The sequence below is a fragment of the Geotrypetes seraphini genome, chromosome 5 (genome assembly GCF_902459505.1).
Source record: "Geotrypetes seraphini chromosome 5, aGeoSer1.1, whole genome shotgun sequence".
Taxonomy (NCBI): domain Eukaryota; kingdom Metazoa; phylum Chordata; class Amphibia; order Gymnophiona; family Dermophiidae; genus Geotrypetes; species Geotrypetes seraphini.
Genome location: NC_047088.1, coordinates 211,094,927 through 211,110,262, shown reverse-complemented (window position 1 = coordinate 211,110,262; position 15,336 = coordinate 211,094,927). Strand labels below are relative to the sequence as shown.

At 48.1% G+C, this 15,336-nt stretch overlaps 1 protein-coding gene across 1 annotated transcript in view; it reads right to left on the bottom strand.

Annotated features, from left to right (window-relative positions):
• The window catches only part of IFIH1 (interferon induced with helicase C domain 1), a 108,466-nt gene that overhangs the window by 28,075 nt on the left and 65,055 nt on the right, over nt 1-15,336 (bottom strand). The window contains exons 10-11 of the mRNA XM_033946887.1: nt 14,255-14,482; nt 11,467-11,723 (exon numbers count right to left, since the gene is read on the bottom strand). Coding sequence (XP_033802778.1) covers nt 11,467-11,723; nt 14,255-14,482 — 485 coding nt within the window. The remainder of the gene's footprint in view (nt 1-11,466; nt 11,724-14,254; nt 14,483-15,336) is intronic.

Sequence of the window (15,336 nt, the reverse complement as noted above, 5' to 3'; positions counted from 1 at the left end):
TAATCCAAATCTTAGTTATTGGATGCTAGTGACTACCTTGGGGCTTAGCGCTCAAGAAAAGGATCTGGGTGTCATCATAGACAATATGCTGAAACATTCTGCCTAATGTGTGGCGGCGGCCAAGAAGGCAAACAGAATGCTGGGAATTATTAGAAAAGGGATTGCTAACAAGTCTAAGAATGTTATAATGCCCCTGTATTGCTCAATGGTGCGACTTCACCTTGAATAGTGTTCAGTTCTAGTCTCCTTATCTCAAAAAAATATACAGTGGTGCCTCACACAACGAACTTAATTGGTTCCAGGAGCAAGTTTGTTATGCGAAACGTTCGTTATGTGAAACTTGTTTTCCCATAAGAATACATGTAAAAAAAAATAATTCGTTCTGCAGCATAAAATATGCTAAGATGACATAAAAAAAGATAAATTTTTGGTTATTATTTTTATTTAGATACATCTAAAAACATAATTGTTTTTTAAAACAACACACATTTTTTAAATTTAAAGACAGACTAAGTAGAGTCTAATTTTACAGTGAGAGAGGGCAGAGTCTCAGCGGCAAAAACTGGGACTTAACTGTTCATTTTTTTTTTTTTTCTACCGTGTTTCCCCGATGATAAGGCAGGGCCATCAAATAAGACAGCCCCCCCTTTTTAGAAAAAAATGTAAAATAAGGCACCCCCCCGCAAATAAGCCACCCACCGATACCTGCGCTTACCCGAATCGGGTGGTACGGTGGGTGACTCCGTGTGGTCCCTGGCACCCCCGACACGATCGGGGCAAGAGGGAGCTCAAGCCCTCTTGCCCCCCCGACTCCCCGACACGATCGGGGCAAGAGGGAGCCCAAGCCCTCTTGCCCCCCGACTCCCCGACACGATCGGGGCAAGAGGGAGCCCAAGCCCTCTTGCCCCCCCGACTCCCCGACACGATCGGGGCAAGAGGGAGCCCAAGCCCTCTTGCCCCCCCGACTCCCCGACACGATCGGGGCAAGAGGGAGCCCAAGCCCTCTTGCCCCCCCGACTCCCCGACACGATCGGGGCAAGAGGGAGCCCAAGCCCTCTTGCCCCGCCGATTCCCCAACTCCCCGACAATATCGGGCCAGGAGGGAGCCCAAGTCCTCCTGGCCACGGCGACCCCCTAACCCCACCCTGCACTACATTACGGGCAGGAGGGATCCCAGGCCCTCCTGCCCTCGACGCAAACCCCCCCCCCCCCCAACGACCGCCCCCCCCAAGACCCCCCGACCGCCCCCCCCAGCCGACCCGCGACCCCCCTGGCCGACCCCCCCAACCCCCTTCCCCGTACCTTTCTGTAGTTGGCCGGACAGACGGGAGCCAAACCCGCCTGTCCGGCAGGCAGCCAACGACGGAATGAGGCCGGATTGGCCCATCCGTCCCAAAGCTCCGCCTACTGGTGGGGCCTAAGGCGCCTGGGCCAATCAGAATAGGCCCGGGAGCCTTAGGTCCCTCCTGGGGGCAGGGCCTGAGGCACATGGTCGGGTTGGGCCCATGTGCCTCAGGCCCCGCCCCCAGGAGGGACCTAAGGCTCCCGGGCCTATTCTGATTGGCCCAGGCGCCTTAGGCCCCACCAGTAGGCGGAGCTTTGGGACGGATGGGCCAATCCGGCCTCATTCCGTCGTTGGCTGCCTGCCGGACAGGCGGGTTTGGCTCCCGTCTGTCCGGCCAACTACAGAAAGGTACGGGGAAGGGGGTTGGGGGTGTCGTGGGGGTCGGCCAGGGGGGTCGCGGGTCGGCTGGGGGGCGGTCGGAGGTTCTTGGGGGGGGGCGGTCGTTGGGGGGAGGGGGGGTTTGCGTCGAGGGCAGGAGGGCCTGGGATCCCTCCTGCCCGTAATGTAGTGCAGGGTGGGGTTAGGGGGTCGCCGTGGCCAGGAGGACTTGGGCTCCCTCCTGGCCCGATCGTGTCGGGGAGTCGGGGGGGGCAAGAGGGCTTGGGCTCCCTCTTGCCCCGATCGTGTTGGGGAGTCGGGGGGGCAAGAGGGCTTGAGCTCCCTCTTGCCCCGATCGTGTCGGGGAGTCGGGGGGGCAAGAGGGCTTGGGCTCCCTCTTGCCCCGATCGTGTCGGGGAGTCGGGGGGGCAAGAGGGCTTGAGCTCCCTCTTGCCCCGATCGTGTCGGGGAGTCGGGGGGGGCAAGAGGGCTTGGGCTCCCTCTTGCCCCGATCGTGTCGGGGAGTCGGGGGGGCAAGAGGGCTTGGGCTCCCTCTTGCCCCGATCGTGTCGGGGAGTCGGGGGGGGCAAGAGGGAGCCAGGCGGAGAGAGGGCAGTTAAGCGCAGTGCCTGCGCGGAAGGATGCAGCTCGGGCGACTTCGTTGTGTGAAACGAAGTTCGTTGTACGAATCAAGACATAAAGTTCGTTGTGCGCAGCGTTCGCTGTGCGAGGCGTCCGTTATGCGAGGCACCACTGTATAGCGGCACTAGAAAAAGTTCAAAGAAGAGCAACCAAGATCATAAAGGGGATGGAACTCCTCTTGTATGAGGAAAGACTAGAGAGGTTAGGGCTCTTCAGCTTGGAAAAGAGACGGCTGAGGGGATATATGATTGAAGTCTATAAAATCCTGAGTGGTGTAGAACGGGTACAAGTGGATTGATTTTTTTACTGCATCAAGATTTACAAAGACTAGCGGACACTCAATGAAGTTACTGAGGGATACGTTTAAAACCAATAGGAAGAAATATTTTTTCACTCAGAGAATAGTTAAGCTTTGGAACGCAATGCCAGAGGATGCGGTAAGAACAGTTAATGTAGCTGGTTTTAAAAAAAGTTGGACAAGTTCCTGGAGGAAAAGTCTATAGTCACTGTTAAGACAGACATGGGTCGGTAGCATGGAATGCTACTACTATTTGGGCTTTTGCCAGATACTGGGCTAGATAGACATTGGTCTGACCCAGTACGGCTATTCTTATGTTCTTAAGTTTAGTGGAAAGATAAGGAGCTCAGTCTTGGACATGTTTAATTTAAGATGACAGCAAGCAGGTCGACACCTTGGACTGAATTTCTGTTGAGATTTCAGGTGTAAAGAGACAGATCTGTGAGTCATCAGCATAGAGGTGACACTGAAAGCCATGGGAGGAAATTAGAGCACCAGAGCAAGAAGTGTAGTACATGTCTCCTTCTGTATTCATTGTGATAGGGGATTAACAGAACCGCAAATACAGAAAAACTGCAAATAACTTTTTCATATGTTATTCACTGTTTTCTATTAAAAACCATCGTGAATATGGTGAAACCGCGAATAACTTGGTGGGAGACCTGGCCTGTTCCTGAAGGAGAGACAAAACATGGTGAGGAAAGTGTCGGGAATCGGCAATTTTCTCTGTAAACGCTTCGAATCAGTGATTTCTCTATGCAAGCTGAAGTAATTTGGGGGATGGGGGGGAGGACCCAGCAAGCTAAAAACCGTTAATAATCAAAACCGCGAATACGGCGGGAGAAGTGTACTATAGCTAGGGTTCAAGCACTGTAAGAATACTGCTAGAGGCAAAGATGGCACCATTCTTAAATTGAGCTGCTGAGGCAGTAATAATCATGGACCATTCCTGTCCTTAATAGATCCCCAGGGACAGCCAGCATGTTGCAAAGAAGTAGCGGGATGGGGAGGGCTGGAGGTGAGGGATCCTGTAACTTTTAGCACAAAAGAAAAGAGCTTGGAGTTAAAATCTTGAAGAGGGTGGATGATGGAAAACCTTGAGCATGCACAGATGCTCAAGGCCCTCCACTGGCCCAGCGTACAACAGCGGTGTCAGCCTTTTTCAGCACTGGTATGCTTGTGGTAAGTAAAGTGCCAATAGGGGGAGGAGGAGGTGGACGGCAGCACTGTTCATCTTGGGTGCAGAAGGGAGGAGAACAGCCCCGATGGCCTTGGCGCCATGGATGTTAATGCGAATGGATGTTGCCTAGAATGACGTTATGCGGTGCATACCTGTAAACATTTCAGCTCAGAAATAAGAGTCCTCTAATTTTGCTAATACTAATCCCCTCTTCTACAAAGCCACACTAGCAGCTGCCGTGCGGCAACAGCCCCAAAGAGATTTAAAGGACTCTGGATCTGTTATCGCGCAGCTTTGTAGAAGAGGGGGTAAGTCATAAATTAGTGTATGTTTTGGGCAGCGATTGTATTCTTTTTTTTTATTTTATATGGATTTATAAATTTCCATAACTACAAAAGTCCAAGACATCTTGAACAACAACAAAAAAATTAACCCCTCCCCCAACACCATTTTTACAAAAGCACAGAAGAGGTTTTTAGTTCCTATGAAAATCGGAGCCATGCAGAGCATTCAGTGCACTGGCCAGCACTAAGAAACGCTTGCATGGTTTTGTCAAAGGGGGTAAATCACCTAAAAATTTTTAAAAAACAAAACAAACATACTCCCAAAAACTAAATCACTTGGGGAAAAGTTACCAACATGGGCTACTATTTTACTGTTAACTCGGGTTATTTATTAACTAGGGGCTCCTTTTACTAAGCTGCGCTAGCAGTTTTAGCGTGCGCGCTACACGCTAATGCCTCCATAGAGCTAGCGTTAGTATTTTCCGCGTAGCGCGGGGGTTAGCGCGTGCTAAGCTTCAGCGTGTGCTAAAAACGCTAGCGCACCTTAGTAAAAGGAGCCCTAGGTGTCACTGCATAAAATGGGACCTGTGGTACAACAGTACAAGTTAGCAGTAAAATAATCCACCTTAACGGCAGTTCACATTGATAACGTCACCCCTTAATAGCTTAACCAACCAGGCAATTTGGGGAGAAGATCATGAAGCAACACATCTCTAGATTGTCAATAGTTATGGTTTATGAAGAAACATGTGTGAACATTCTACTAGTCTGCAACTCATAGCACAAAAAGCACAGTTACTTACCGTAACAGGTGTTATCCAGGGACAGCAGGCAGATATTCTTAACGTATGGGTGACGTCACCGACGGAGCCCCGGTACGGACATTTTTACTAGAAAGTTCTAGTTGGCCGCACCGCGCATGCGCGAGTGCCTTCCCGCCCGACAGAGGAGTGCGTGGTCCCCAGTTAAGATAAGCCAGCTAAGAAGCCAACCCGGGGAGGTGGGAGGGTCGTAAGAATATTTGCCTGCTGTCCCTGGATAACACCTGTTACGGTAAGTAACTGTGCTTTATCCCAGGACAAGCAGGCAGCATATTCTTAACATATGGGTGATCTCTAAGCTGACAGAGAGGGAGGAGGGACGGTTGGCCATTAGGAAAATAAATTTTGCAATACAGATTGGCCGAAGTGTCCATCCCGTCTGGAGAAGGCATCCAGACAGTAGTGAGTAGTGAACGTGTGAACTGAGGACCAAGTGGCCGCCTTGCAGATTTCCTCTATAGGTGTGGAACGGAGGAAAGCCACAGAAGCAGCCATAGCTCTGACCCTGTGGGCCGTGACAGCACCTTCCAGTGAGAGGCCGGCCCGAGCATAACAGAACGCAATACAGGCAGCAAGCCAATTGGAAAGCGTCCGTTTAGAGACAGGACGACCCAGACGGTTAGGATCGAAGGTCAGAAAGAGCTGAGGGGAAGAGCGGTGAGCCCTGGTACGGTCAAGATAGTATGCAAGGGCACGCTTACAATCCAGCGTGTGCAACGCCTGTTCCCCAGGATGTGAGTGGGGTTTTGGGAAAAAGACCGGTAGCACAATGGACTGGTTGAGGTGGAAGGCTGAAACCACTTTAGGGAGGAATTTAGGATGGGTACGCAGAACCACCTTGTCATGGTGAAAAACAGTGAACGGTGGATTGGCGACCAGTGCATGCAGCTCACTGACCCTCCTGGCAGAGGTGATGGCTATGAGGAAAAGCACCTTCCATGTTAGAAATTTGAGCGAAGTGGTAGCCAGAGGCTCAAAAGGAGGTTTCATGAGGGCTGATAAAACCACATTCAGGTCCCAGACGACAGGAGGAGGCTTCAGAGGTGGTTTGACATTGAAGAGGCCTCTCATGAACCGGGAAACCAGAGGATGAGCCGTGAGAGGTTTTCCGAGGATAGGCTCATGAAACGCGGTGATGGCACTGAGGTGGACTCTGACTGAGGTAGACTTGAGGCCAGCATCGGACAGAGAGAGCAAATAGTCCAGAACAGTTTCCACCGCTAAAGAGGTGGGATTGTGATGGTGCAGGAGACACCAAGAGGAGAACCGGGTCCACTTCTGATGGTAACATTGGAGAGTGGCAGGCTTCCTGGAGGCATCCAAAATGCGACGGACAGGCTGAGACAGAGTCTCTGGAGAGGTCAGCCCGAGAGAAACCAAGCCGTCAGGTGGAGGGAAGACAGATTGGGATGTAGTAGAGACTGATGCTGCTGTGTAAGTAGAGTAGGAAATACAGGAAGAGGAATGGGCTCCCTGGAACTGAGTTGAAGCAGGAGGGAGAACCAGTGCTGTCGGGGCCACCGAGGAGCGATGAGAATCATGGTGGCCCTGTCTTTGCGGAGTTTGAACAAGGTCCGCAACATGAGAGGCAGTGGAGGAAAGGCATAGAGGAACCGAACCGTCCAGTCGAGGAGGAATGCATCCGGGGCCAGACGATGCGGAGAGAAGAGTCTGGAACAGAACTGGGGCAGCTGATGGTTGTGAGGAGCTGCAAACAGGTCCACCTGCGGAGTGCCCCAGCGAGTAAAGATGGAGTGGAGTGTGGGAGGGTCCAGAGTCCACTCGTGAGGTTGAAGGATGCGGCTGAGATGGTCGGCCAGGAAGTTCTGTTCGCCCTGGACATAGACAGCCTTGAGGAAGAGATTGCGGGCTGTGGCCCAGGTCCAGATGCGGAGGGCCTCCTGACAAAGGAGGCGAGATCCGGTGCCGCCTTGTTTGTTTATGTAATACATGGCGACTTGGTTGTCTGTGCACAGGAGAAGAACCTGGGGGTCGAGAAGGTGTTGGAAGGCCTTGAGAGCATAAAACATGGCTCTGAGCTCCAGGAAATTGATGTGATGTTGACGCTCCTGAGGTGTCCAGAGTCCCTGGGTGCGAAGATCTCCTATGTGAGCTCCCCAAGCATAGGGGGAGGCATCTGTGGTTATGATCATGGAGTGAGGGGGTAGATGAAAAAGAAGACCCCTGGAAAGATTTGAGGAGTTTAACCACCATTGAAGAGATTGCTGAAGAGACGATGTCACAGAGATGGGATGAGAAAGAGGATCCGTGGTCTGTGACCATTGGTTGGCAAGGGTCCATTGAGGTGTCCTGAGGTGGAGTTGCGCCAGAGGAATCACATGGACTGTCGAGGCCATGTGGCCCAGAAGGACCATCATCTGTCGAGCAGGGATGAATTGATGAAGGAGCACCTGCCGACAGAGGTGGAGCAGGGTTCGGTGCCGGTCGGAGGGAAGGAACGCCCTCATCAGAGTGGTGTCGAGAACTGCTCCGATGAACTGAAGGCGCTGTGTGGGAAGCAGATGCGACTTGGGGTAATTGATCTCGAACCCCAAGAGATGGAGGAAAGAGATGGTTTGGTGAGTGGCTTGCAGCACAAGTGGAGATGTAGTTGCTTTCACCAACCAATCGTCCAAGTAGGGGAACACCTGTAGGTTGTGAGACCTGAGAAAAGCCGCTACCACAATGAGGCACTTGGTGAACACCCTGGGCGATGATGCGAGACCAAAGGGTAGCACTTTGTACTGATAGTGGTGATTCTGTATCTGGAATCGGAGGTAGCGACGCGAAGCCTGATGGATTGGAATGTGTGTGTAGGCCTCCTTGAGGTCTAGGGAACATAGCCAGTCGTGTTGAGATAGAAGAGGGTAAAGCGTGGCAAGGGAGAGCATTCTGAACTTTTCCTTGACCAAACGCTTGTTGAGGTTCCTGAGGTCGAGGATGGGACGAAGGTCTCCCGTTTTCTTGGGTACCAGGAAGTAGCGGGAGTAAAATCCCTGACCTCTTTGGTCTGGTGGAACTTCTTCGATGGCATTGAGGAGGAGGAGGGATTGGACCTCCCTGAGGAGGAGTGGAGTTTGGGAGGAGTGAAAAGCAGACTCTACGGGAGGATTGTCCAAGGGAAGAGTCTGGAACCTTAGTGAGTATCCGTGACGGATGATGTTGAGTACCCACAGGTCTGATGTGATGACCTCCCAGCGTTGGAGAAAGATGGTGAGGCGGCCTCCGATAGGCTGAGGGAGAGGCTTTGACGGGTGGAGACTGGCTATGCCCTGGAGAACGGAGTCAAAAGGGCTGAGGAGGTTTAGATTGAGGCAGAGGCTTGGTTGGCTGGTGAGATTGAGGGCGAGCCTGAGCGTGCTGCTGCTGGCGAGGACGGCGAGATTGTTGCTGAGGAGGATTAAGCGGTCTGGCAGAGAATCTGCGTTGGTAAGAGGACTGAGGCCTGTAAGGTCGTGTAGGTGGAGTCTTCTTTTTAGGCTTAATGAGCGTGTCCCATCTGGTCTCATGAGCCGAAAGTTTTTGTGTTGTGGAATCCAGAGACTCTCCAAAAAGTTCATCACCAAGGCAGGGCGCGTTGGCGAGGCGGTCTTGGTGGTTTATATCAAGGTCAGACACCCGCAGCCAGGCCAGGCGTCGCATGGCCACAGCCAATGCGGAGGCTCGGGAAGTGAGTTCGAAGGAATCATAAATCGAGCGCACCATGAATTTTCTGAGCTGAAGGAGGCTGGAAATCTGTTGTTGGAAAAGCGGGACCTTACGCTCAGGAACGTATTTTTGCAGGGCGGAAAGTTGTTGGACCAGGTGCTTCATATAAAAGGAGAAGTGGAAAGTGTAGTTGTTTGCCCTGTTGGCCAGCATGGCATTTTGATACAGGCGCTTTCCAAATTTGTCCATTGTCTTTCCCTCTCTGCCAGGAGGGGTGGAGGCATAAACACTGGAGCCCTGGGATTTTTTTAAAGTGGACTCTACTAGGAGGCTCTCATGGGGCAATTGAGTTTTATCAAAGCCCGGAATAGGGATAACGCGGTATAAACTGTCCAGTTTTCTGGGGGCACCTGGAACAGTAAGGGGGTTTTCCAAATTTTTATAAAACGTTTCCCGTAGGATATCATGTACGGGGAGTTTAAGAAATTCCTTGGGAGGTTGGTCGAAGTCCAAGGCCTCTAAAAAAGCCTGGGACTTTTTAGAGTCGGACTCTAGTGGGATTGACAGAGCCGCTGACATCTCCCGAAGGAATTTCGTGAAGGAGGACTGCTCAGGCTTGGAAGTGGTTTCAGCCATAGAGGGTTCCTCATCTGTAGAAGAGGCATCCTCCTCGGTACCGAGTGGGGATTGCTCCCATAAGTCTGGGTCCCTGATGGCAGGCTCAGTATGGCGGGTTTTAGAAAGGAACTTGCCAGAGCGCATGGATACGGTGCCGGGAGATGAAGACCGGCGTCGATCCCTGTCCCGGGAGGAATGGTGCCGATCACGGTCCCGGGAAGACCGGAGTCGATCCCGGGTCCGGGAGGGGTCCTCCGCAGAGCAAGTCTGAAGCTCAGGCTGGGCAGATAAGACCGGCATGGAGGTGTTCATCGGTATGAAGGGAAACACGGCCTCTGCGAAATCGAACCTGGAGGCTTGTATGATTACAACAGGCCCTGCTGGGGCCGGTTGAAAAAACAAAGAAAAAACACGAAGTTTTTTTTTTTTTTTTTTAAACAGAAAAAGAATAAAGAATAAAGGAAAAAATTAGAAAAAAGGATCAAAAAAAAAAAAACGCGAGCGGGAAGGCAAAAAGAGAGTTTTCAACAGCCGTTGAAAGCACATGCGTCTTCTTCGCTCCGCGGAAACGAAGAAACTGGGGACCACGCACTCCTCCGTCGGGCGGGAAGGCACTCGCGCATGCGCGGTGCGGCCAACTAGAACTTTCTAGTAAAAATGTCCGTACCGGGGCTCCGTCGGTAACGTCACCCATACGTTAAGAATATGCTGCCTGCTTGTCCTGGGATAACAATGTGTGTTAAAAAATTGAGCTGGTCAATATTCAAAAGCACTTATGCAGTCAGCATTAGTCCTAGCCAAATAATTGCTTTGCTTTTTAAAATCTGTGGGTGAAAGGATATGTTTTGCCCATATAAATGGATATAAGGCCAAAATTTATTCATGTCTCGTAAGTTGCAAAGGATCCAGGGATGGGGCCACAAATTATGGGCCTCTTATCAAGCTGCGCTAGAGGTTTTTACTACTACTATTTATCATTTCTATAGCGCTGAAAGGTGTACAAAGCGCTGTACATTTTAACATACAATAGACAGTCCCTGCTCAGAAGAGCGGGCAATCTAATTTAGACAGAACATTTCAGGGTTGGGGAGGTTATAGTGGGTATAGGTAACTGACAGAAGTGAGGGGGAGTTAAGAGTTGAAAGCAGTTTTAAAAAAGTGGGCTCCAACATGCATAGAATTAGTATCAGTGCTGGAGCTAGTACTGCTTGATTCCCATCAATTCACCGATTCACTTCAGACAGAAAGCTGCCAAACAGGGGGATGAGTGGGATGGAAAGCTGCTGCACATGGTGGAAGAGAGGAATAATTGTTGGATGAGGTGAAGAAGAGGAAAAGAGTGCAACAAAGAGGTAAAAAGGGGTGAGGGAGAAATCCTGCATATGGTGGAGGGGAGGGAGACATGCATGGAGAAAAGAGAGGGAGAAATGGTGGACACAGGGTAGAGGGCAGGGAGAGATGGTGAATGGGGAGACAGAAAGAAATATTTCACATGATAATAGAGGGGAGGAGGGGAACGATGCTGCACTGAGGGGAATAGAGAGGTTTTATTCAGGGCACAAGGCAGGGAGAGAAATGTTGGATATGGCAGTGGAAGGAAAGGTACAGAGATGGAAGATGGATGGTGAGCATAAAGAAAGGAGACCCTGGTGAACGAGTTAACAGAAGATAAATAGAAATCAGAGCCTGGGACCAACATGATTTGAATAATAAAATGACCAGACAACAAAAGGTACAAAAAATAATTGTATTTTCTCTTTTGTGATTACCATATGTCAGATTTGAAAGTGTATTCTGCCAGAGCTGGTGTTAGACATTGAGCTTGAGCTAGGACCTAACAGAGAGAGGAAAATATATATATATTTTTTGTTTACACCACAGTGCTAGCATGGGGGTGGGGGGTGATGAGGCTACAAAATAAACCCGCCAGGATGTATGAAATAAAACACCCAATTGGGCAAGAAAAGTGAATCGAAAAATCAATTCAATAGGCTGAATCAAATCAAATTTTCCCTGAATCGGGCAGCACTAGTTGGAGCACTTGTCAGCCCGTGCTAAAAACCTCTAGCACTGCTTGATAAAAGAGGGGGTATATGAATAATGGTAACATTCAGGAACTATCCAGTTAACATAGCCACATAAGTGAACTGCATAAACAGCAGTCCTAAATTTAAACGATATCCATTTAAATTTAAGTTATTAATTTAAGTTCAGGATGATCTGACTTAGATAGGCTGGCTGAAAATTCACAAAAAGATACTCAGCTAACAAATGAACATTAATATTGATTATATCTGATCACTGTTCTGTACCTGAGTCATTGGTTTAAATTCACTGTTATGGCCTGCACCAATCAGGTAATGAGCTTTGACCCCCAAGTCTTCAAATTTCTCATTCTCTTTGATCCAGTGCAATAGAGCATCTGCACTTTGTCTCGTCTTTGTAAAAATAATCCCTCTAGCTTCGTCATTCTTTGAAAACTCCTCCAATATGGTTCTTCTAAGCTTGACCAACTTTTCATTCTCATACTCCCTTTTTGCAGCCAAACCTTTCAACGCTTCCTCATTCTCTATAAAATACCAATATTTTAGAACGTCACATTGTACAAATGGTAGCATGCATAACTGTTTATTAATTTAACATTTTCCTTCACAAGAAAAGGTCTTTTGAGATAAGTATATTTTTAAAGTATAGTTTGACAAACTGGAGAATTAGAGAGACTCATGTTTACACAGTGGAAAATGAAATGTGTAAACTTTTGAAGTATGACCAACTGGATGCTTTAAGATATTTGCCACACCAATGAAGCATTTCAAGATAGTTTGGACACCCTTGTGGAACAAATTCCAGAGAGCCTGGTGCCTGTTCCTAAATATGTAATGGGAGTGGTTAAGAAATGGGTGAAGTGGGGGATATCAGATTGCACTGAGGACACAGGCATAGGGAAGAGCCACACAGTGTCTGTTATCCTGTATTTTCCTTATGAAAGTTAGTTGGTGGGGTGCAGGGGAGAATGGGAAGGGGGAGAAAATGGAAACAGAATGAATGGTGTTCATAGTTAATCATTTGTGTTTTTGAACAATCCAGACACATCTGGAGCACTGCCCATATGCACTGAAAACAGCACAAACAACCACTACAAAATGGTGCAACAACAAGAAAGCTTTTATTTTTCTAGAAACCCGAGTTTGTTTCCTCACAAACTCAGGAAAGGCACAAACAATTGCTTAGTTTTCATAGCCTCAAGTCACTTCCACATTTATTTTCCTTATGAGCCTGGCTTACCCTGCTTCAGTAGAGACCAGTTACCCCTGGAGGTTCTTGCACATGTCCAACCCTTTCTTAGGTTCCCTCAGCCTATAGCTAGGAAAGGGGGAAGGGGAACCTTTGTCTCACCAAGACTCTTTCCTCTCTCCAATGATTCTCTCTGTGGCAGATAAACACCTCCCTGCTGAACCCCGCCCTCTGACTCTGCAGGGTTACTTTAAGGTAGCTCAGCACCGAGCTGTAAAGCCCAGTGCAGTCTGGGACATGGAGTCCACTCAGTCTTGGCCTGGCAGCTCTTGCTCTATGAAGGTGGAATGATAGCATTAGTGGAAGATAATCTAATCTAATCTAATAACTCCTTACTCTTCCACAGAGCAGTATTTGGCATCTTTGTGCTACTGTTTTAGGCATGGGTTTTATTATGTTTATCTTTGAGAGCTATACAGTATGTAATTATTTTATTTATTCAAATAATAATCACAATCATCATAAAAATAAATTCAGAATGAACAGCAACAGCAGCAGAACAATCTTTGTTCTATGGGGCACTTTAACAAAGCAGTGCTAAAAAATGGCATTAGTACACCCTTATTCTATTAGCCATTAGTGGACATACATTAAAAAAGATTAGCATATGAGCTCATACCGCCACCTATATTGTAGGTCATAAGGGCTCACTTGCTAATTGGTTAGTGTGCGGCACAGTAGCTGCAGAAATGCCCACTCTCCATCCCCAGAAATATCCCTTCTGTGGTAAAAATAAAGATAATTTTTTAGCGCATGGTGGACACACACAAACCTGGAACTTATTATGCCTGAGTGTGCCCTGTGGCAAGCCCTAAGGGGTATTCTAAAACAGTGCACCCATACATAGGCAACCAGAGAGTGCCTGTAGCTTCCCTGGTTCTTGACCCATTGCTCTCACTTACATGGCTACTCCTCCACTCCTGTGTTATATATAGTAAATATCTAAACCAGAAACATAGGCCACAAGATACCAAATGTTATCAGCAACAAATCGGAGAAAATGTTTCTTCACACGATGTGTAATTAAACTCTGGAATTCATTGCCGGAGAATGTGGTGAAATCAGTTAGCTTAGCAGGGTTTAAAAAAAGGTTTGGATAATTTCCTAAAAAAGAAGTCCAGAGGCCTTTACTGAGATGGCTTGGGGACATCCACTGCTTATTCTTAGGATAAGCAGTATAAAATTTGTTTTACTACTTGGAATCTTGCTAGGTATTTGGGACCTGGCTTGGCCACAGTTGGAAAGAGGATACTGGCTTGATGGACCTTCAGTCTGTCCCAGTATGGCAATTCTTATGTTCTTAATTCTTATGCTAAACTAGTATTCTGTAAAAGGTGCTCTGCTTAGAATCTTAGTGTAGATCTTCCAGGCACCTATCTTTGGGCACCATTTACTGAATTCCCTCCTTGCTGACTAAAATCTGAGTTGTTCTTGACCCAGTATCTGGCTGCACTGAGGCCATTAAGTCTATCTAAGGGCAGCTGCTACAGCTTGTCTACTGGCCTTGCTTATCAGTACCTAATAATGCCTGCAAATGAGTTATACATTTAATAATAATAATACCAATTTATTTTTATAAACCGCTATACCCGAAAGTTTTAGGCAGTTCACAACAATCAAGCACAATACATACAATGCAAATGCATATATCAGATTAAAATCTTCCGAAGATTCAGCAAAATAAAATACTAACTATGTAAAGAAATACAAACAATTTAAAATAGGATAAAAAGTTAGGTTAAAAGAATAGACAACATTAAGATGCACCATACCTTAACCGATAAAATGTATTAACCATACTCTTACCATAAAACAGATTTATAAGAAATTCATCTGTTTCATCCAAGTTTGGAGCTGCTAAGGCTCTATTCTCCTCAAGCACCTGGATTTTCTTGTTCTTTTCCTCATTATAAAAGATTTTGAGGTGATTGTATGCATCAATCATTCGAATAGTATCATTAATTTGCAATGCATCATTGTACTTTTTTAGGTGCTCAGCACAAACACGCTCCTTACAATTTCCTTCTTTTGCAGCTGAAATGAAAAAAAACATATTTAAAAAATTATAACTTTCAATGAAGTCCAATTAAAGTCAATTATTTACTTGGTTTTATATCTCATCCTCCCCAAAGAGCTCAGAACAGGTTACCGGGTTACAATGGGGGGTAGCTTATGACAGTGTCCTGCAAACCTTTTAGTGCCATGGCATATTAAACTCGGTGCCCCAGCCAGAAGGCCTCAAAAAGTGCTCGGACAACGACATGATGACTTCACGCGCATGTGTGACGTCATCATGTCGATGTTCGCACATGTGCGGAGGCCTTCTGGCCGCGACCCTGAACCTGTCACTTCGCCGGTGGGGGATCTTGGAGGAGAGAGGAGGTGAGATGCCGGTGAGTAGGAGAGTCGTTGGTACCGGTTGACTGCCTACAGGATGTGCCTCTCGCTGCAAGATGCACATCCTGTAAGCATCAGCCAGCGCCTCTCCTTGCCGACGTCTCAGGGCACACCTGGAATCTGCTGCGATACACAGGTGCACCAATGTAGAAGCCTAACTTTAGGCGGACTATATATAATTTGCAAGTTAGCGCCTGAGTGTGTCCCATAGCACTCCATTTTTTTGCTTCATTAGAAACATGTTAGCGCTTAACACAGCTTAGCAAAAGAACCTCTTAGTTCAGAGTATCGCAAACAGTGTGCCTCGACACACTGGTGAGGAGAAGAGTCTTCCATGTCGGCCAACTAAGTCCAGGACGTGCCTCTCGTGGCAAGAAGCACATCCTTTAGGCAGTCAGCCAGCGCAGATGACTCTCCTCCTAGCCGGCGTCTCGCCTCCTCTCCCTGCAAGTGCCGGATCCCTCCACTGAAGCGGATCGCGGCCAGATGGG